General features: G+C 37.9%; 2 protein-coding genes across 5 annotated transcripts in view; one reads left to right on the top strand and one right to left on the bottom strand.

The window, feature by feature from the left end:
• The window catches only part of LOC127510599 (gastrula zinc finger protein XlCGF57.1-like), a 33,292-nt gene extending 15,995 nt beyond the window's left edge, over positions 1-17,297 (bottom strand). For 2 of the 4 annotated variants that reach the window (XR_007929681.1, XM_051890350.1), the window contains exons 1-2: positions 1,575-1,645; positions 906-1,055 (exon numbers count right to left, since the gene is read on the bottom strand). Coding sequence is in view for 3 of the 4 variants with exons in the window: in XM_051890350.1 (XP_051746310.1) it covers positions 906-990 (85 nt within the window). In the remaining variant the exon portion in view is untranslated. Of the gene's footprint in view, positions 1-905; positions 1,056-1,574; positions 1,646-6,742; positions 9,367-15,558; positions 15,709-17,215 lie in introns of those variants that run through there. The other 2 variants (XM_051890352.1, XM_051890351.1) reach the window with 2 other exon arrangements.
• The window catches only part of LOC127510588 (gastrula zinc finger protein XlCGF8.2DB-like), a 445,238-nt gene that overhangs the window by 343,386 nt on the left and 78,652 nt on the right, over positions 1-23,200 (top strand). The gene's annotated exons all lie outside the window — the stretch shown is intronic.

Below are 23,200 nucleotides of genomic sequence, written 5' to 3'. Positions count from 1 at the left end.
TTTTTTGACAGGAACTTTCATTAATAAGCCTTTATCTGATCGAGTTCTGCTGTGCTCTAAATCACTCTCAAATCTTATGATAATTCGATAATCTCCATTCAGTTTTCACACAATATTAGTTGTTTTCATGCCTTTTGCACAACATTGCACCATTTCATGCTTTTCATGCTCTTCAGAAAGATCTTTCTTCCTCCCCATGTTGCATGAGAACTGTGACTTGCTTAATAATGTGGAACAACCTCTAAGTAGGGTTTCCATAGACCTGGCAAATTATTTTGTCTGAGATTGATACCAGTTATATAAAAAGACATGGATAAATAAACAAAATTTTCTTAGAAAAACTAAAATCTGAATGTTTATTCTACTGAAATCTTACTGATATGTCACTTGCATAATAATTTGGAACGCGGTGTATGTTCAAATGAGTGAATGCATGCCATCCTCATACAAGTTAAAATGTTGTACTTTTGTTTATTTTTAATTGAATCATTTTAACTTTATTATTTAAATGTATGCATTAAACAGTAAGCAATCTGTTGTTTTTATGATTTAGATTTTAATGTGTATATTTTAACCCTTTTCTACACACATTCACTGTATTTGTTTTCATAGCCTATATATTGCATATTGTTTGGAGAACAACATTGGCCAGGATGAAGAATAACATTTTTTAGAATAATTATTGATATTTATTTATTTATTTTTTGAATAAAACACAGATTTTAATCATTTTTAGATTTTTTTTTAATCTAATTAATCAAAGAATTAATCAACAATCGATTATCAAAAAAGTTGTAGTTGCAGCCCTACTTACAAAATAAACATTTTTTGTTACATACTGTTACATAATTAGGGCACTTATATTTCATTCTTCAAAAGAGTTCAGCTTTGAGAATGAAACCAACCTGTTTGTTCCTCAGTATCTTCTTGTTTCACACTAAATATTTCTTCAATCTTCAAGTCTTCACTCTCCTCTTTAATAAACGCCATCTTTATAATAGTGTGTCATGTGGATCTCAGCTGCTTCACCAGGAGTTTTTCTGTGTTTGGACAGTCTGTCGTGTTTAAGATGAGAATAATTAACAGAAAGAAAAACTAAATTACTGTGTGCGTCTCAACCAGCTCCCTAGTTCAGTAGTCAGTGCACTGGTAAGGGAGTCAGTCAGAGGGGATGGCCTTAGCCAAAACAAACAAACAAAAAAACTCAATACTAGTATTAGAAACTTTGTCATTGTGTTCTCGTGTACATTTACCAACGCGTCGTCAGTATGCGGTGAATCGGGCGCTTCGAATCATTAAAGCCTTATTTGGTTCATTTGACGTGCTGTTTTGAAAAGATCCGTTTCTTCATCATTAATTGCCAGTGCTCAAATTCGTTTTTACGATAAACTGATTCATAGGTAGCCAAACAAGAAGCACATTTTCTGTTATTCGTGTGCGGATGCGCTTTACTCAAAAAAAAAATAACGTTCATTAATGTTAGACAAGCAATACAAAATTACATCAAATAATAATTCACTCATTTTACGTTAGGAAAACCTATAAATTTGATTGAACGATTTAAAAATACAAACCTTTCTTCAGCCAAATCACAAAAGGCACCGGGGTGCGGCGCAGCTTTATGACGTACCAAACATACCAAAATAAAAGTCCTTCTTTAAAGTTTTATGGCAGTTGGCAAACCAGCTTATGGTGCATATTTTTGGCATTGACGTTGAATAAATAAATAAAAATATATAGAAAAAAGTAACAATTGTATAAGGTCTTAAGTCTTGTTTCTAATTTTCTATCTTTTAAATATTTAAACACTCTTGAATCTTTATTTAACTAAATCTGCAGTGAAATCTAAGTAATATCTTTTATTACCTCTATAATTTCATTCTCGTAACCTCCACGCTTTAAGACATGTTCAACTGTTTCAAGTAGATCAAATCTGGCACAACATCCTGTTTCATGTTTTCCAATGTTATAAAGTATCTCGACTAAGTGAAGTCTGCATTAAATTACAATGAAAAAAAAAGGTTTCTCTGTTTCTATATCAGTGTTGCGTAATAACAAAAACATTTGCTTATTAACATTTGTTTGTTAAACAAAGAGGAACATTTTTATTATCGCAATTGTTTTTTTATTGCCAAGGCAAAAAAAACAAAGAATGCAAACATACAGACTTAACATAAAGATATATAAGCTACAAAATGTAGGATATTACAATTTTATAAGGTTTATCATCTTAAGAGCTTAAAAGTAATTTGAAATTGAAAGCTTGGATATATTGCTCTGTTTCTTTTTTTAAAAAACAAGGATGAATGTTAAGTTTGGCAAGCAACAATAAAAGATTAATAATTAATTACGCAGTCTTATTATTATTATTTTTTGTTAATGTTTTATAAACCAATTAACACATCCTTATAGGGTTAGTTCACCCAAAAATGAAATTTCAGTCATTAATTACCTCATGTCGTTCCACACCCATAAGACCTTCGTTCATATTCGGAACACAAATGATTAAATCCGAGAGCTTTCATTCCCTCCACTGGGAGCAATGCAATTTATACATTCAATGTTCAGAAAGATAGGAAAGACATCATTAAAGTAATCCATGTGACTCCAGTGGTTTAACCTCAATTTTTTGAAGCGACGCAAGTGGATCTTCTTTCGTCTGTTCTCCAAAATGTAATCGTCTGTTTCTGCAGGCGTGTGCAAACAGGCTACCTGTGTCTAAGCAAAGACATTCCTTTTTTTTAAGACAAACAGGTCGACGCCACTGTGCAATACCCACAAATTCCAGGTTGACGGGTGTTCATTTCGTACTCTGTTAACAATAGTAGCTTATTTAATATATAAATTAAGGTATCAAAAACTGGCAAGGTCATACTTCGTAGTAGTGGTATCGTGTACTTAGCATATAAATCTGTTTGTTGTAAATTGCTTGTATGAAATGAAGTCGAATGTATACCTGCGGAATCATTCACAGACAAGCATATGCAGATGTTCAACTAGGCTTAATAAAGATCTTTATCGCTGGGAAACAATAGGATGCATTTGCAGATTTGCTTTCAATTGACTGTAGGCCCATGGCCACTTCATCCAACACTCCTTTCCCGTTACGACTTAGAGTGAGAAACCGCTTCAGATGGGAAATTGAGGGAACTGAACAAACTGGTTCGCGAACCAATTTAAACAGTTTTGCCAGCTTGTTTGATAAATACTTTGAACAAAATAGACTTGGCTATGTAATCATTTAAATTATATTTGTAAGGCAGTCCACTGAAGACAAGTTAAAGTAAGAACCCGTGTGCAGTTTAATAAATAAAATACAGATAAACAAAAGACGATAACTAGAAGAAGAACATCAATTTGAACTGACTAAACTCACCAAAAGTAATTTACAACAAACAATACTAGACAAGAGGACAATAAAACATAAGGGCTATTTATATAGAGACTAATGACAAACAAGGAACACCTGTGAACAATCAAAACGATTACCCAATCACAAAGCAGAACTGAAAAACCACATGACTAAATCAACCAATGACAACAGGCTTGTTCGACTTGATGCAGCGACGCACAGACCGATCGGCGGCTGACTTGAAGCAGTGCATGCCGGTAAGAAATTTTGTCCGACTTGAGACAGCGCCGACGCCATGTGACCGTGACGTATGGCTTCAAAGTGCCGCAAGAGAGATTCGAGAGCAGCCGCCTGAGTCAGCCAGCGCAGTTTCTCAAGAGGATATGCACGAGCTCTGATGACGACACAGCTGTTTCACGATTGGCCGGATTCACCACATGACAACGATCACGTGTGTTTCGTGTTTATTGTCACGCATTCAGTTCAACTAATGCTCGCAAATCTGTATTTTTTATAACAGTTAAAGCTCTTTTCATGTAGTCGCGATGTTATATTGTGTCATGTTTATCAAAATAATACTGATTAAAAACTTAGACCCCACTACATTAGTTTTTATATAGTATATGATTATATTGAACTTTATTCTTGTAAAAACAGATGCTGTAAGCAGTACATAAAGTATTGAATGAAAATGTCTCTGAAACATCTGTGAATTAGTCAAATATTGCATTTATTTCACTGTGATAAAGTATGCAAACGTAGCGCGAGCGTCACTATGGGGAGCAGAAAGTGTCCGACTTCACGTCTCCGTTCTCAGCTCCTCTCCGCTTGTACGCGACTACTCACCAATCGGTTACATCCAGCCGCAGCCGATGTCGAACACACCTAACATAACACTTAAGAACAATGAAATCACATGACAACCGGGAGCATGTGGCAAAACATAACAAACAAAGCAATGAAACATGAACCTGGGGCCTGTACCATGAAGCCAGATTAGCTGGCTAGCCAGGTAAATTTCAGATTTGTTTGCGCCAATCCTGGGTTTTAGGTACCATGAAAGTGACTTGGCTTTTAGCGGTGTTCATCACCATAGTAACTTGCGCTCCACAGCTAACCTGCTCCAGGGCAGGTTTTGTTCTGGCTAAGAGATCTCAAACCAAAATTTGACCAATCAGGTGTGAGCAAAATGACACTGACACATCCAACGCAATAAAGTCACTCCCCCAGTTTCTCTTCCTCCAAATTAAAGGTCACTATATAGTAAAAACAAATATTTAACAATGAAATTGTCTGGCTTTAATGATTATTAGAATTATTTTATGATTTATATAATTATTATATGATCTATATTTATTATTAACATTATTATTTCAGATTAACAGTTAAGCATTTAGATTAAATGGATATTTATATATATAGATCTTATGTAATCTTATATGTTTGAGTTTCTATCACTATATATTATCAACTATATAAATTAACTTTACAAGTTTCACTTGCACTGATAGAGCAAGATAATTTCTTTTATTTGTCATGGACAAGTATTTTCATCAGTGTATATGCTTTTAAATTCATTTTCTTCAGTCCCTTAACTCTTAAAGGGGTGGTAGAATGCCACTTTTACAAGATGTAAAGTAAGTCTCTGATGTCCCCAGAGTGTGTATGTGAAGTTTTAGCTCAAAATACCCTACATATCATTTTTTATAGCATGTTAAATTTGTCACTTTTTGAGGGTGAGCAAAAACGCTCAGTTTTTGTGTGTCCCTTTAAATGCAAATGAGCTGCTGCTCTCAAAAGGGGGTGGAGTTTCAGGAGCTGGTGTTATCATTTAGCAGCGCCTCACATTACCTCACGCAGACTCCCTGAAAATATCAGAAACCATTCAGACTTTTATGTTCAAAATGGAGTCGGACAATGATGGAGAGACTCAAGAAGAAGTGACAACATTTTGAATGCAACAGGACGCTTCTGAACGGTTAACTTTTACGGAGTTATCTCCGTTTGCATTGAACTTTCAGCGCTGTAACTTTTCAGATACTGTTTATGCTCAAGCAGCAACATTACACATTAACTAAAGTTAAAAAAGTGAAATCGCAATGAACCACCCCCTTAAGAAAAAGTTTTGAATCGTGCTGGCTCTCTTGCAAAAAGTGAATCACAGTTTCTCTCTGTTGCAAGGCATGTGATTGGCTGTTTGTCACTGATGTCACACATTCATGTGCAAATTCTCCAATAAACTCAGGATCAAAGCCTGAAATGACAGAGAAAGTTGATGATCAGCATCATGGTACCAACAAAGCCAGATTGGAGTAATATGTTTAGGGGCGTGAAGTCGATTTCCCTACAATAACAGACCGGCGTGCATCTAATAAATTATTCATTCAACAACGTTATGCAAGTTTACTGGAGCCGCGAACTTCACATACTTTTGAAAATCCTGCATTTTCTGATAAGCACTTATTGTCCCCAAGGAAGTTTGGCATCACAGGATTTGTTCCCAGGTGGACCGTTAAAGAATGCGACACGCACGTCTCCCGGACATCCTGTAGATTTCAACCAACCAGATGAGAACTAGAAACACTTCAAGATTTTCGAAGTCAACTGTGCCATATGCTTCAGACGTTCACCAAACGGTCCATGAGCGTGACATCTGAGGCTGAGGCTAAAAAACTTATTGGATTTCATCAAAAATATCTTAATTTGTGGTCCGAAGACAAACGGAGGTGAGCATGGAACGACATGAGGGCGAATAATTTTTGGGTGAACTAAACCTTTAAGTTTTTTTGTTTTTCAGGGAAACTTTTTTCCACATTGATGACATACAAATCAGTTCTCTCTTGTACCTTCATGTGGTTATTAAAGGGGTACTTCACCATTAGCAAAATGGGCTTCCAGTAAAACTTGCATGCCTAGACAGTAGACAGGTGAAACAATTTGAAATAATTGTTACCCGACTAGAGAAAACAGAGAAAAAAGGCTGCTGTTTTCCCTTTTGCCAAATAGGTACGAAAACCAGTCTGCTATGATTACGCTTACCAGAGCCAAATAGCGCCTTGCTTTAGTAGGAAATACTTCTTAGCAAATGTTTAGTCGTAATTGTCAAATTGTTTTGTTCCCGGGTGCAAGAATGCAAGGAGTTAACATTTAGCTCAAGTGATTTACGTTCAGTTTCATTTTTTCCATAATGCTGTTTAAAAAGTAGACAGAACAGTTGTTGTAAAGGTAGGTTTATCACTGAAAATTGTATTGTACTGTTATAATAACCTTCTGTTGATTCAACTGTCCATGTGTGGGGATACAAAAATGCGGAAGTATAATCTACAGTTTTCACAAAAGCCCAGATTTTAGCTGACAAAACATGGATTTCTCGGTTAAGGTAACACGGAGAACGGGTAAACATTTTTAATTTACATTTACTACAAATAATACAAACAATATACCTCCTTAACAATACAAAGCGGGTTGAAAACTGGCAAAGTTACACTTTCCCCCGGTTTCACAGACAAGGCTTAAGCTAGTCCGAGACTAAAATCCATGTTTGAGCTGTCATTGTTTTGACTCAAGATGCATACCAGTAATGTTTTTTTCTAGGGTACGTTTATAAAAGCTACTTAACCATTTGAGCGGTACGGTCCCACACATGGGATTTTTATTTCTGTGCCCCTGAGAGACGGTCCCACATATGGGATTTAGAACGTTCAGTGACGTCACATAACTGCCAGATTCAAACTGAGCTTTGGCTGTGAGATGGACGCACACAATGGTTTTTTTTTAAGGTTTCAGACATTTAAATACACATAAGCACCAGTAAAACAATACAATTAGAGTTAAAATACACACTGATGTCAGACATCAGTGGAAACAGCAATAACAATCCATTCAAATATAATTTGCCGACGTTTATTCATATCAGACACACATAGTGGGCCTGAGTAACTATAAAGTTTGCTCTATTATTCTTCTAGTTCACCAGCCACTTGGTTGCATGTATTTCGGGAGAAACTGATGAATTCATGTGCTGTAAATCCGACTGACAGGACTCTGCGAACTGCGGTGCAAACTAAGATGGCAGCTCCCATCTCGCATTATAGTTCAAGATAAATATCATTTATAAAGGTTTTAAAATGACAAAACACACTCACACATATTTGAGAATCAGAATATCAGATAGTTGATGATATGGTAACCAAGATTGTGAATATTTTAAATAAAAAAAGAAAAAATAATAGCGAATCATCTGTCATACAGTGTTATTGTCGCTGCGGTGTGTTACGTGACAAGCATGATGCGTTGCCATGGAAAAATTAAGGGAAAACATTCCAAAATAATGGTTGGCTTAAAAAAAAAACGTACTCTGGGGGGTCAGCTAGAATATTTTAAACTCATGCGTGAAAGGGTTAAATGCCCTATTTGAACTAAGGCCCAATCCTGGCTTAGTTTAAGCCCTGTCTGTGAAACCAGACCTTTAAGGTTTACTTTAGTGTGAATCTCTTTTCACAATTATCTCATCTGAACGGCTTTTCTCCAGTGACTGTTCATGTGATGCCTAAGGTTCTGCCATGAAACTTTTTCCACAGAGTCAAGTCAAGGCCCCTTTACATAGCACTTTATACAAATCAGATTGTTTCAAAGCAGCTTTACATTGCTAATAGGAAAATGATACATGTATATGGCTTCTCTCTGGTGTATATTCTCATGTGTTTTAAGGTTTCCTTTTTGATTAAAACTCTTTCCACACTGTTGGCAGGTAAAAGAACTCTCTCCACTGTGAATTTCCATGTGCCTGTTAAGGGTTCCTTTTTGAGTGAAACTCTTTCCACACTGAGGGCACGTGTAAAGCTTCTCTCCAGTGTGTATTCCCATGTGGATTTTAAGGTTACATTTTTGAGTGAAGCTCTTTCCACACAGTTGGCAGGTGAAAGGGTTCTCTCCAGTGTGATTTCTCATGTGGGAGTCAAGGGATTTTTTATATGTGAAACTCTTTCCGCACTGAGGGCATGTGTAAAGCTTCTCTCCAGTGTGAAGTCTCATGTGGATTTTAAGGTTTCCTTTTTGAGTAAAGCTCTTTCCACACTGTTGGCAGGAGTAAGAGCTCTCTCCAGTGTGAATTTTCATGTGGATTTTAAGGTTTCCTTTTTGAGTGAAGCTCTTTCCACACTGTTGACAGGAGTGAGAGCTCTCTCCATTGTGAATTCTCATGTGAATTTTAAGGTTTCCTTTTTGAGTGAAGCTCTTTCCACACTGTTGGCAGGTGAAAGGGTTCTCTCCAGTGTGAATTCTCATGTGCCTGTTAAGGGTTCCTTTTTGAGTGAATCTCTTTCCACACTTTTGGCAGGTGTATGAGCTCTCTCCAGTGTGTTTTTCCATGTGGATTTTAAGGTTTCCTTTTTGAGTGAAGCTCTTTCCACACAGTTGGCAGGTGAAAGGATTCTCTCCAGTGTGATTTCTCATGTGGGCATCAAGGGATTTTTTATATGTGAAACTCTTACCACACTGAGGGCATGTGTAAGGCTTCTCTCCAGTGTGAATTCTCATGTGGATTTTAAGGTTTCCTTTTTCAGGGAAACTCTTTCCACACTGATGACATACAAAACAGTTCTCTCTCGAATGAATCTTCATGTGGTTTTTAAAATGTATTTTACGTGTGAATCTCTTTTCACAATGATCACATCTGAATGGCTTTTCTCCACTGTGACGGTTCATGTGATACTTAAGGTTTAGTGCTGCTGTGAAACTCTTTCCACATAGTCTGCAGGAATAAGGCTTCTCTCCAGTGTGAATTCTCATATGTTTTTTAAGGTTTCCTCTTTGAGCGAAACTCTTTCCACACTGAAAGCAGGTGAAATTACTTCTATTTCCTCTCTTCAGAGCTATTTTTCCTGAGGAAGTCTTGTCATTCTGTGAGCAACTAAATGATTCTTCTTGAGTTATGAAAGCATGATGTTTCTGATACTGATCTTTCTCTTCCATATCATTCAGGACTTCACTTTCTTCTTTCAGTGGCATCAGGTCTAAGGAAAAAGAGACAAATAAAAGTTAACCCCAGTTTCCTGGCACAAAGCAAAAGACATCAAAACATTTTGACAAATAAAGCAGGGGTTTAGTTGGAGCTAAACTCTCCAGGACAGTGGCCCTCCAGGAGCAGGATTGGACACCCCTGACGTAAAGCATCAAAACCAAAAACACGCTAGATCCCATAACTCCTAAGCTACAGAAAGAGGTGTTTCCTGTAATCTCAGCACCCCTTGTCAATATTGTCAAATCTTTGCTTTGTTACATTTGATGGTCCCTTTTACACATTTTGCCTATGTGTCTTCTAACTCTCATTAGAGTACTAATACAGTATTAGTAGAGTTTGGGTTAAAATAAAAAATGTTTGTTGAGGGACCATCAAAATAAAGGGTTTGCAGATATTAAGTAGACAGTCTACTAAAACTCTAATGAGAGGTAGTTGACACATAGGTGCAACGTTACTTGTAGTCAACAGAATGTTGAAAGGGGAACATCAAAATAAAGTGTTTGAATAAAAACAACAACAACAAAACACAGAGTCATCCAGGGGAACTGGTTAATTAAAGACCGATCTCAAATCTGATATTATATGAACAATATTAGAAGACGTCTCAGGTTACGAATTTATCCATGGTTCCCTGAGAATAGAGAACAAGACGCTGCGTTCCCTAGGGGTCATTATTGTGAATGCCTAACTGCACTAGTGACAATCACAGGTCAGAGCTTTAAGAACAGAGGCCTCAAAAAGGATCTCTAAGAGGAAGCCTAACTACGTTCATACTCAGGTCAATTTCAAAAGAAAAGGCTTGAGCTGGTCCACACAGCTCCGCAGAGTGGAGGCCTAAATCACATCTCCCGGATTGAGAGGGGGCCTAACACACTCTGTCCAGGGAGGTTCAAAGAGAGCCTAAATACTTAGCACAGCATTTCCTACCACCTAGCCGAGCTCTAGGAGTGGAGGCCTGACAATGATCCACACAGGATATTTGACGAGGAGGCTCAAAGAGAGCCTGCAACCCGTAACTAATATCCAGCGGAGCTCTAGAGAGTGGAGGCCTCAAGAAAGAACTTTCAAAAGAGAGGAGGCCTGACGACACTCCTAATAGCCAAGGAGGCTCACGTAGAGCCTGATGACTTACCGAAAAAATAGTCAAGCTCTAGGAGCGGAGGCCTAACAACGTTCCACACTCAGGAAAGGCTTGCGAGGAGGCTCAAAGAGAGCCTGCGACCCACGACTGATATCCAGACCGAGCTCTAGAGAGCGAAGGCCTCAAAACAGACTCTCAAGATGAGGGGAGGCCTGACGTCGCACATATTAGCCAAGGAGGCTCAAGAGAGCCTAACGACTTAGCAACTAAGAAATCAATAAAGCCGAGCTCAAGGAGCAGAGGCCTCATCATAACGACTCTCTAAGCGAGAGGAGACCTTAACAATGTTCCATAGTCATGATATCCCACGAGGAGGCTCACAGAGAGCCTGCGACCTGTAAATGCTAACCTGGCGGAGCTCTAGAGAGCGGAGGCCTAGATAAAACAACTAAAAACGAGAGGAGGCCTGGAGATGCTCAAATTAACCAAGGAGGCTCACAAAAAGCCTGGTGACTTAGCTAATAAAGCCAAGCTCCAGGAGCGGAGGCCTCAGCATAATGACTGTCTAATCGAGAGGAGGCGTAACAACAATCCACACATCAGGACATTATATGAAGAGGCTCAAAGAGAGCCTGCAACCCATAACTAACATCCAACGGAGCTCTAGAGTGCGAAGGCCTCAAGATAGAAAATGAGAGGAGGTGTGACAACGCTTATAATAGCCAAGGAGGTTCACAGAGAGCCTGACAACTTAGCTAATAAAGCCGAGCTCTAGGAGCGGAGGCCTTAGCATAATGACTTTCCTATCGAGAGGAGGCCTAACAACGTTCCACACTCAGGAAAGGCTTGCGAGGAGGCTCAAAGAGAGCCTGCGACCTGCAACTGATATCCAGACAGAGCTCTAGAGAGCGGAAGCCTCAAAGGTGACTCTCAAAATGAGAGCAGGCCTGATGACACTCATATTAGCCAAGGAGACTCAGAGAGAGTGACACAGTCTGACAACTTAGCAAATAAGACCTAAATAAAAGCTGAGCTCTGGGAGCGGAGGCTTCATCATAACGACTCTCTAAGCGAGAGGAGGCCTTAACCTCGTTACACAATCAGGATATCCCATGATGAGGCTCAGAGGGCCTGCGACCCATGAATGCTAACCTTGCGGAGCTCTAGAAAGCGGAGGCCTAGATCAAACAACTCTGTAAAATGAGAGGAGGTCTGACAATGCTCATATTAACCAAGGAGGCTCACAGAGAGCCTGACGACTTGGCTAAAAATAGCTGAGCTCTAGGAGCAGAGGCCTCAGCATAACGACTCTACTATCCAGAGGAGGCCTAACAACATTTCACACTCAGGATATCTTGCAAGGAGGCTCACAGAGAGCCTACAACCCACAAATGATAACCTGGCAGAGCTCAGAGAGCGGGGGCCTCAATATGAAAACTACTAAGGAGAGGAAACCTGATGACGCCCATGTTAGCCAAGGAGGCTCACAGAGAGCCTGATGACTTAGCTAATAATAACCAAACTCTAGGAACGGAAGCCTCAGCATAATGGCTCTCCTATTGAGAGGAGGCCTAAACAACGTTCCACACAGGAAAACTTACAAGGAGGCTCACAGAGAGCCCTCAACTCATAACTGTTACCCTAACGGAGCTCTAAAGAGCGGAGGCCTCAATAAGATAACTCCCACTAACGAGAGGAGATGTGACAATGCTCAAGTTAGCTAAGGAGGCTCACAGTGAGTCTGACGACTTAGCGAATAATAGCAGAGCTCTAGCAATGGAGGCCTCCGCATAATGACTCGCTAATCAAGAGGAGGCCGAACAATGCCCCACACTGTCTAGCAAGGAGGCTCACAGAGAGCCTATAACCCGCAACTACTATCGTGGTGGAGCTCTAAAGTGCTAAAAAAAAAATCACTGCTATCAACACAGCATGATTCTATAAATGCAGTAGCCAAGAAGGCTTAAAGAGAGCCTAACGACTTGACAACACTGCTAGAAAAAGCAATGAGCGTGCTCGCTCTCGTCAAGCGCAAATGAATGAGCCTACCCGTTACTGTGTCAGTAATTGCTGTGCTGCTAATTTCTGATTTGGGAGTGATTTGTTTGTCAGAAAAATGTTAGGCTACCTTTAATTATTGCTCTTAACAGACCTGTGTTTTATATCACTAGTGCAGTGTCCATTCTCGGAGCATATAAGCCCTGCCCACATGAGGCGCGCCGCTTTCGCTGTTCTCTAGTTTATTAAAAGTTTAATAATTCTAAACATGTCGCGTGTCCATATTGCACCAAATGCGACACTGCACTCCCTTGGGTCCACAGCAACACACCTGCCACAAGTGAAGTCGATTGGCTGAACGGTTTTCGACATAATCAAAATGCAAACAGACAGACAGATACACAGAGATTCCTGCTGTAACGCGTTGTGTACGAAGCAAATAGAATAGCTCACTTAGCTTGAGTTATTGATACCAGACAGACTTCATGGAGGCGATTGACATTTCACAACTGGTGCACAGCTCTTAAAGAGGCCACACCCTATTTCTACTCGTTACACTGCCCTTATTAGAGAGAAGAATATGTTCAGCCCCCTCCCTCCGAAGCTTTGAATATTCGGTGTTGATTACTACCGAAGCTTCGAAGCTCAAAAAATGGTATTCGGACCAGCCCTAATTTCCTCACAACCTAAAAAAATGTCACAACTCTGTAGCAGAGTGTATTTATCAAACAAAAGATGGGATGGCAAGTTAATATCTTCTATTAAATTCTGCCAAAACAGAAGAATTAATTTTTGGCTCATATACACCTAGGATGATTTGGGGTGAGTAAATTATGGGATAATTTTCATTTTTGGGTGAACTAGATTTAAATCCATTCTAAAATTTTAAGTAACTGGTAATAAATAATTATTCACTGTATTTTGAAGTGTACACTGTAACAATACTGTGCATGTTCATTATCGTGGTATATAGTAATTACCATGTATAAGCATGTTATTCGAGACCCTGTTTTCTATGTCTGAATCTGTTGCTTTGTACTTATCTACTAAATTTACTCTTCCTAATTTTTGATTCATTATTATGTGAAGGCATCTTGTAGAATGTTTTTTTTTTTTTTTTTGTCTTTGTCTCTTTGTAGTCTTGTACCAGCCTCGAACAACATCTCCAGCAAGAGAAGGAAGGCAGCCGTACCTCCTTGCTGTTGATTCTATTCAATCTCTGTGTCTTGTTAAGAATACCCCATTAATTTTTGTTTATGTGGTGCCAAATGATAACAGAAACTGGAATTTGCTGCTTCTCTTGTTGCAAATAATCAACATGATCTTTTCCCCAGTATACCACTCCCCACGAAACAATTAATAATCAAATTACTAGGCAACCACTGACAGGAAAACTCAGCTCTAACCATTTTGACAAGAATATAATGTGTGCTGAGTAAAACCGGAGTGTACTGCCCGCAGGCTCCACCTAGCTACTAAAAAATTAATAATCATATTTTTCAAAACTACTGCCTTGATCAACACAAAATAGGTGTCATTTAAAATATCTCAGAGTCTAAACTTTACAATGAATCTACTATAAGTTTTTGTATGTAAAGCCCCGCAAGACCAATATGTAAATAACATACGGATGCTGCATTCATGCCATATTTTCGCTCGTAACTTCATGAAACATGCTCCGATTGTGGAAAATGGCACTTAGAGTGGATGCTCCCAATTAAAATGTAAAATGTAGCTTTCACATGAAGTTTTTCACTTATAACTTTATGAAACATGCACAGGTTGTAGAAAATGGCACATCATTACCTACAGTGGATGCTCCCGATTAAAATGAGTCCAAAATCAGACTATTCAAAGATCAAAGATATTCCCCATAGAGTATTTTAAAAATGCCCATTAGGGGGCATCAAGGGCTAAACAAAAAGGCTACCTTGGTTCCAAATGCTGTAACTTTTGATTTCTTTATGCTTTCACCACAAAATTTGATCCACATACAGCTTACATATAGAGGAACTTCACCAAAAAGAATGGTCCTCCTGCCTTATTTCCTTCCCAAGTTATTGCATGTCAAATAAGAAAGATATGTAAAATTATAATTAAAAAAAAAAAAAAATGGTACATTACACTTAAAGAATTTAAAAAATAGGTCCTCTCTGACACAGAGTATGAGGTTTGAGGCAAAACACAAACTTTTCAAGAATTACATTAATTTTAATAGTAACTTTCAGATTTGACATCTGATTAATCAAAGAAATAATGAACATATTAATCGATTATCAAGATAATCGTTAGTTGCAGCCCTTCTTTATATCATACAAAATAAATCTTTTTTCTTGTTCTGTTAGATACTATTGCATAATTAAGTGAAAGAAATTAATGGTTTCCATCATTTTCGGTACAGAAGTAAATATTGAGTTTCAGACTTTAGATATACAAAACAAAGACTTTAGACAAAGACAATGCAAACATATTACTTATGTATGGGAGAAAGTGCAATGCGCAATATGGTGAAATAAGACCTGCCTTCTAAAAAAAAAGAAAAAGAGCCAATCGCTGATTATTAAAGTCATCGCGTCACTGAAGCTGTTGGTAAAAGCTCAGTGATTGGAGACGTGCATTTAGGACTGCACACGCGCATTGGCTGGTCTAGCCTGAAAAATACGATTTTTTATGCTATTTGAGCATAAGAAACATTTATGGGACACTTCATGTCAAATTTTGTTGTTAATTTGAAATGCCATTTTATTTTGAGTTTGACAAACAGTTTTTGAGATTTCAGGATTCACCTATTCAAGTAGATTGGACTTGGTCTTGGATGCCCGAAATAGGCGGAGGTGTTGCAAATATGGTCGTTGAGTGAACAGACATTCTTTGAGTATAGTTTGGTATAGTGTTAATTATTTTTTTAGGCTACATTCATATTATTTTTCCTAATTTAAAGTGTAACATCCTCATAACGGATGCCCAACTTCAAGCAAACCACTGCCTGTCAAATAAAAACACTTTAATTAGGACCCTCATATGACATTCGTCCAAACAGATTTATTTCTGTAGGAGGTAAAAAAATAACAAATGACTGAGTTCAGTTTTGAGAATGAAACCAACCTGTTTGTTCCTCAGTATCTTCTTGTTTCACACTGAATGTTTCTTCAATCTTCATGTCTTCACTCTCCTCTTTAATAAACGCCATTTTTATAATAGTGTGTCACATGGATCTCAGTTACTTCACCAGGAGTTTTTCTGTGTTTGGACAATCTGTCGTGTTTAAGACGAGAATAATTAACAAAAAGAATAAATCACTGTGTGCGTCTCAATCAGCTCCCTATAGTTCAGTAGTCAGCGCACTAGTAAGGGAGTCAGTCAGAGGGAATGGCCTTAAATTTCCCAATTAGCCAAAACAAACTCAAAATTATCACTACAAATTAATAATTATAATAATAATTAAAGGAAAAAAAACTATACAGATACCTTTCATTGTTTGTGTTCTCATTACATGTGTACTGCATTAATACCAACGTGTCTAACTGCCACGGTTGTGGACTCGAGTCGCTTTTCCACCGTCGGGCTAAACCGTTTGCATTGCTTTATTGCTCCATTCTGTGCCGATCCGGCCCAGCCAGTACAGATATGGTTTTATTTTCCACAAACTCAAGTGGAAATATAACTGTTCTTAGAACCGGGCGTTCGGCCTGATGGTGGAAAAGCAGCTTTGGACTTGAATTGGATTTGAGTCCTAAATTTGATGATTTGCAGACATATCTGATATTTAGATTCTCAAATGTAGGCCTAAGTAAATTTATTTTGTGTTTTAATTAAGTTTACATTGATATTGATCGCTTTTTAGGTTCTGTGTGTGCCAAGATTGTGGGATAGGATGAATAAAAGTGTTTTTAAACACTTTTAAAAGTGTATTATTATAAGTTCTCATATATTCCTTCTACATGTATTGATAATTACAAATAATTCAAACTTAATTTGAATGCTGTCTTGAAGACGAGGTATCAATACACACGCAATATAATATAATTTAGCTAGTTTAAGCAATGAGGCAGGCAAAATAATTCAAGCCAAAACTTTAATATCCATAATGTACAAACCATCCAAGCGCCCCATTCCTAGTCATTTCTAAGATGCATTTGATTAATATTGTTAAATATTATTAAATTGTAAAGAAATTAAAAATCCATCTTTGATTGTCAAAAGAGATTCAGTTCACTTTCAATCTATAAGATTTCATGTAGCATTTTCATCGGTCAGTCGTAGAAGTCTATTCTGATAACTTTTGACAACGTTTAATCCAGCTTTCTAGTGCAAGAGCGCGGAGAGATTCGCGAATCTACAGCACCGTTTGAGCGCGCACACGCAAAATCTGAGCGAGAGCAGAGGCAGTTCATAGAAGAGCACTGTGTATTTGAGAGCGCGCATCCAGTTTTGTGCGAGTGCGATGGAAATCCGCGTGCGAGCGGAGAGATTCACGCTCGCGCATTACTTGAGTGTGCTCTGTTATTACAACAATGCACTCTTGACATCTGTCATTAAAATAATGCCATAAGAAATAGAGAGAGAAATGAGACGCACCTTTTCTGTTACACATATGTGTATGCGCTTTACTCATAAAAATAACGTTCATTAATGTTAAATAAAGAATTACAATATTACGTTCAATGATAAATAATTAATTTGTGCATCGCTTGTAAAAATAAAATATATTGAACACTAACGATTTGCATCGATTTAAGCCCCTTAAATGTTTAAAACAAACCTTTCTTCAGCCGAATCAAAACAGATGCAGAACCGCGGCGCAGCCTTATGACGTCAGATCGTACCAAAATAAAAGTGTTTCCTATTGCCGAAAAGAAAAAAATATAATTTGTGTGAGTTGATATGTGATTCATATCGCTCACTAAACAGCACTGTCCTGCTTGCCTCAACAGACCTGCCTGGAAGTTTCTAGTATCCACAGATAGCACAAGAAAACATATTTGTACAAATATCTGATAAAGATCTTTATAAAGCACTTTTACATGCATTCTACATTTTAAAATTCTTAACTGAGTCAACTTTATATATATATATATATATATATATATATATATATATATATATATACACACAATACAGATTGTTTCAAAGCAGCTTACAGTGAAAAACAGGAAAATAATGAATTGATACAAACAGAGTTCACTTGTTGTAAAGCAGTTCTAAAAAGAAAATAGTTGTTCAGTGTTGATTCAGTTCCATTCAATAACTGCAAAAATATGAAGTGTCTTAATAATATGAATAGTGTCTTATGCATGGTATACATTTTACAATTTTGGCCTGTCCCAGACAAAAGATGACCAGTCGTGGCGAATTTTGTAGTTGTGGCTCCTAATCGGTGGTCCTACCTTGTACAGTGAGAGAGGTTCAAAGACTGCCATTATCAAGGTCTTGCAACCAAAGAAAGTCTGACTGTGTGATAATTACAGCATGATTATGCTATATTGATCAACGCGACATGGCGCTAAAGCTTAAAACTACTTACCTCAATCTCCATTTGCAAAATTGGCATGCCAAGTTGGCCTCTTTTCCCTAGCCATGACTGCATCCATATTCTCCTCTTTCGCTCCCTTCTCTTTTTTCAGCGCACATAAATAGCACAATTGCCAAAGTGCGATTCATCTTGATCTATTTGTTTACCACTAGCGCATGCTAATGACGATTTATTCTTTTACACTAACTTGCGTCGTAGCCTACGATTCAATCGGTGTCATTGTCGTACAGTCTACATACATGCCGTACCCAAGTTTATTAAATCCATGTCGTACAGTGTGATTTGTAATGATCTTATAGGATTGCTGAAATACTGTTGTGCGCGCGTTCAAGGCAGTTGGACATAGTGGTGTATTAGAGGTAAAAAATGATATAAATACTGTTCGGTTTCTCGCACAAACTGATCATTTCGTGTCTTAGGACATCAATGTGTCGTCACGAGCCGCAGGGTTTAATTTGGATTTGTCTGTGCATGTTTTTTTGACTCTTATAGATGGAGTTCCCATTGACAAGCATTATATGACTGACAGACCGCAACGGTTGGAGTTAAAAATCATCATTTGTGTTCTACTGAAGAAACAAAGTCAGCTACATCTTGGATGCCCTGGGGGTAAGCAGATAAACATCAAATTTTCATTTTTAGTTGAACTATCCCTTTAATTATTCTAAGAAATTAATTATTTGCTGAATTGTACTGTGTATTTAAATTTTAAGTATTCCTCGTCTGTCTTGATTTTTATTTATCAGGGCTGTTACACAAAAGCTAGTCATTGTAAATTCTTCATAATGGGTGTTATGAAGAATTTACCCCTACAACATTTTGGGATTGACTGTGGAGTATTCATTGTTATAATGAGTTGCCAAGCTCATTTTCAGGATGTTTAGTGATGTCCACACAACATCCATTGTGTCCTCACCACGTCCATTACGCCCATTAACGCTGTTACTGAGAACCTCATTTTTATTCATCTTGGTGAATTTATGCTCATACAAAGACATGGCAACATAACAGCCTTTCTGCCTTTACAGTATGCCTGGTCCATAACTATGGAGGCAGCATTTGATTTCACCGCCGTAAGTGCAGTCTTAGTGTTAACATAAAAATGTTTAATGTTAATTGTGGTGAATTACATTACAGCTGTTCTTATCTTCAGTCTGACATGCCATATCTGAGGAGGTGGTGGTGTAAGGTTTTGCTGGAGAACCTTGAGATTGAGGGGTATGTTTTGTGAAATGAAAAGTAATACATTAAAGGGCACCTATTATGCCCCCTTTTACAAGATGTAAAATAAGTCTCTGATGTCCCCAGAGTGTGTATGTAAAGTTTTAGCTCAAAATACCCCACAGCTAATTTTTTATAGCATGTTAAAATTGCCACTTTTTGGGGTTGAGCAAAAACGTTCAGTGTGTGCCCTTTAAATGCAAATGAGTTGCTGCGCTCTGCCTAAGAGGACGGAGATTCAAGAGCTCTTTCTCAGGTGTCAGTAGTAAGTCAGGACGCACTATAATGTCAGAAACTGCGAATATATGCTGCATGGAGATAGAACAAGTATAGTTTAGTTTAATTACGGTTATAACTTATATTGTTTTCTTGTTTTTATCTAATATATTAGTACATGCCTGTTTACCGATGAGTTTTATAACGTTTATTGTACTTCACACAAAATATGAAGCATCTGTTTTCACTCTAGAAAATCTCTGTAAGAGCGTAATAAAACAGTGCAAGTGTGCATTAAAATATTATCCATAAACTCTCTCTCCCTTGCATTATCATCAACATACATAGCGCAGGACACAGAAACACTCATTACAACTAACAGTAAACAAATATATAAAGACCTTATGCCTTTTCGGGTGGTTCTTAATAAACTGGTAAACTTTATATCCGTAAATCAACTCCGATGAACTGTAATAAAGTGCTCTCACCTTCATTACTGCCATATCCAGTATTACTCTGGAGACTGTAAACTGGATCACGAACAGTTTGTACCGATCTATCCTTGAGTAACAACTAAATAGCACAACCTCTGTTTTGTATTGTCCCTTTGTATTGACATTTGTTCACAAAGCAGTCCGGTGTGAAATGATTCGCGCAGACATAAACGAATTTCGGTAGAATTGAGGGAGAATTTTTCTTTGAAAACAATATTAATCCACCTCGTCTTCAGCGGCTCAGATTTAGGGAGTAAATGGAGAGAGCTATGTGGATTAATTCATCCAGCTACAGAACACCTAAAACGCTTGGGAGACATTCTCATCAGTGCAGCAATGGCGGACTGTGTACAACTCACTGTGAACTCGCTCAGGGCGGTTCTCTGTTAAAACGGCAATGTCTGTCAACATTCGTGGGTGGGGCCTGTGGCTAATGTGACGTCACATTGCCAGGAACCTGCAAATGGCTTGTTCTGAGACGCTGCTTATGATTTATGGGGATTAAAAAAAAAGGAGTGGTTGGAGTGGCAACACACATTTAAGCCAAACACCATACAAAAGTGAATTTTGCATAATAGGTCCCCTTTAATAGATACTACTATCAAAGTGGGAAAGTGTGATGAACATATTTGGTCAATGTCAATTACTTGCACATTTTACACAGGAAGGCAGGAAGATGGGGGATGGAAGTCTGCCACCTGTCTTTTGTGTCTCTAGGAAAAGGAGACAGAGCACTTTGGTAATATTTTGGTGAAAAGTAGTGAAAGTAGCATGTATAAATGTGCAGCTGTTTCATAAACAATCTGTTTTTTTATGTTTTACTTTTTGAAGGTACATACACTCCCAGCAAAGATGACAAGGGTTTCACAGGATGGCGAAGTGGCCACTGACATTTTGCAGGCATGTGTTTATAATCACTTTAATGTTGACAAAAATGGCTTGGAATGACTCTATATTAAATCATGTTTCATATCTACAGTTACCAGTTGACATTCTCCAGAGGATCCTTGTCTTCGTAGTTCTAGAAGATGGCTGCTCTGCAATCCTGCCAGAGATTTAACATTTTCAGCAGGAGCATTTTCAACAGGAGGTACACTTCAGCTGGCTTTATAGCGAGTTCAGTAAGTGTGTTTGCCCCATCTTGTTTTTTTGTGGGTATAACAATTAGGCTAGGTTAATCTCACTCTCTTCCATTTCCGTAACATGAAATTTTTGACAGTTAAAGATTTGTTGATTTATTGTCTGAATTGTGTGACTTAATGTGCATTCATAATTGTGTTTTGATACCGAACAGGTGTAGTGAATTGGAAAAGACTTTCAGAGAGACACTATCAAAGGTACAGAAAGCCGTACACCATATATATCTAGGTGCAGCCGCCTACAATGCACCCAGCATTACAAAGACTGTGGAGTTGGCTACCAGGGAAATGGACAACAGGGAGTGCTTTTGGGGTTTTACTCCTCAGATGACCACCCTGGCTACTGAAGCTGGGATTGCTTTATAGACGATGGAGGTCTTGAACAGTGAAGATTAGGTGACGTATATCCGCTCGGTCGCTCCACTAGTGGAGGTGACGTATTTCCGCTCTTGAGTGGAGCTCCACTTGCCCCTTAAGTCTGCAAGCCAGCCCCTATTGGGTCTTCCTAGTTCTCCAAGAGCCATTATTGCTGAAGGTGTCTTGTTTGGTCAGGCCAAAATGTGCAGCCTTCTGCTCTTGTCCATGCTACAGAAATCAGATGGGTCTTCACCAAAAAGTGGAAACTCTCTCAAAGAAAGGCATCAAACTGTTGAGCATTTAGTGTCGGTGCCACCATAACGTGTCACAGTTTATTTGCAAACATTGCCAGAGGTAGCCAGATCAGTAATGGCAAACTCTGATTTCAGCAAGCAAGCAAATAAATAAATAATAAAATAAGTAAAATACCTTTCTTTCAGCAATATTCTAACTATTTACAGTTTAAATAAATTACATCTTCATACAGTACATTCCTGAAACTATTGCAAATATGGCTGTAGTGTAAAGTTTGTTTTTTACTATTTAAGAAATTTGTGTTGTAAAAGAAATGACCATCTTTTTGAATTATACAATGAATGGGTCATGCACCAGCATCACTCTTGGGGACCAAGTTGGTTGCATTTGTAAAGTGTTTTCATGGTGAGGGGTGCTGGGGTTTATAATTTTTATAAGTTTATAAAATCTAAAATGTAGCATGTTGAAGCAATATCAGTTTGAGTGACAAACTATATCCGACTATCGAACAACAGGGCAGCACATAGTACAACATAACATTAAATTATTGAAGCTGTAATGTAAGACAGAAAGTATCCAGAAAGGTCTGCTGTATACTGTAAATTAACTTTATCTACGTTAGTATTAGCTATTTCTAACTGACACCTCAAAAGTATTGTAATATATTTACATATACATTCATGCATCCTTCATTACTAAATGCATTACAAAACTAATTTCCTTCTGGAGCATCAGTGAATGTTTGAACCTTTTTTAATAGTTGTGTTTGAGTCCCTCAGTTGTCCTCAGTGTGAAAAGATGGATCTCAAAATCATACAGTCACTGCTGTAAAGGGTTCAAATATGCAAAAAATCCTCAAACTGAAGAACCTGCAGGACCTGGAGATTTTTTCTGAAGAACAGAGCTCAGTTTAACTGCTCAGAACAAACAAGGGACTCATTAACAACCATCACAAAACAAAACAAAAAACAGTCGTAGATCATCCAGGTAACCACAAACAGTATTGAGAATCAATGGTTCACAAACTTTTGAACTGGGTCATTTGAATAAATTCAGCTATTTTTTTGTCTTATGGATTATATGTAAACATCTTTTATGTGAAATATCTTAATCAGGACAGTACTAATTAAAAAATAACATGCATTTTATATGATCTCTCTTATTTTGTTAAAATTATTCACATTTTCACAGATTCTGCAAGTGGTTCACATACTTTTTCTTGCAACTGTACAATATATAAATATATGTGAAGTAGAGGTCAACTGATATTTAAAGGGATAGTTCACCCAAAAATGAAAATGTGATGTTTATCTGCTTACCCCCAGGGCATCCAAGATGTGGGTGACTTTGTTTCTTCAGTATAACACAAATGATGATTTTTAACTCCAACCGTTGCGGTCTGTCAGTCGTATAATGCATGTCAATGGTAACTCCATCTATAAGAGTAAAAAAAACATGCACAGACAAATCCAAATTAAACCCTGCGGCTCGTGACGACACATTGATGTCCTAAGACACGAAATGATCGGTTT

Source organism: Ctenopharyngodon idella, chromosome 4 (genome assembly GCF_019924925.1).
Source record: "Ctenopharyngodon idella isolate HZGC_01 chromosome 4, HZGC01, whole genome shotgun sequence".
Taxonomy (NCBI): Eukaryota; Metazoa; Chordata; class Actinopteri; order Cypriniformes; family Xenocyprididae; genus Ctenopharyngodon; species Ctenopharyngodon idella.
Note: the sequence above shows the minus strand (reverse complement) of the source record. Positions and strands in the feature narration are given on the sequence as shown.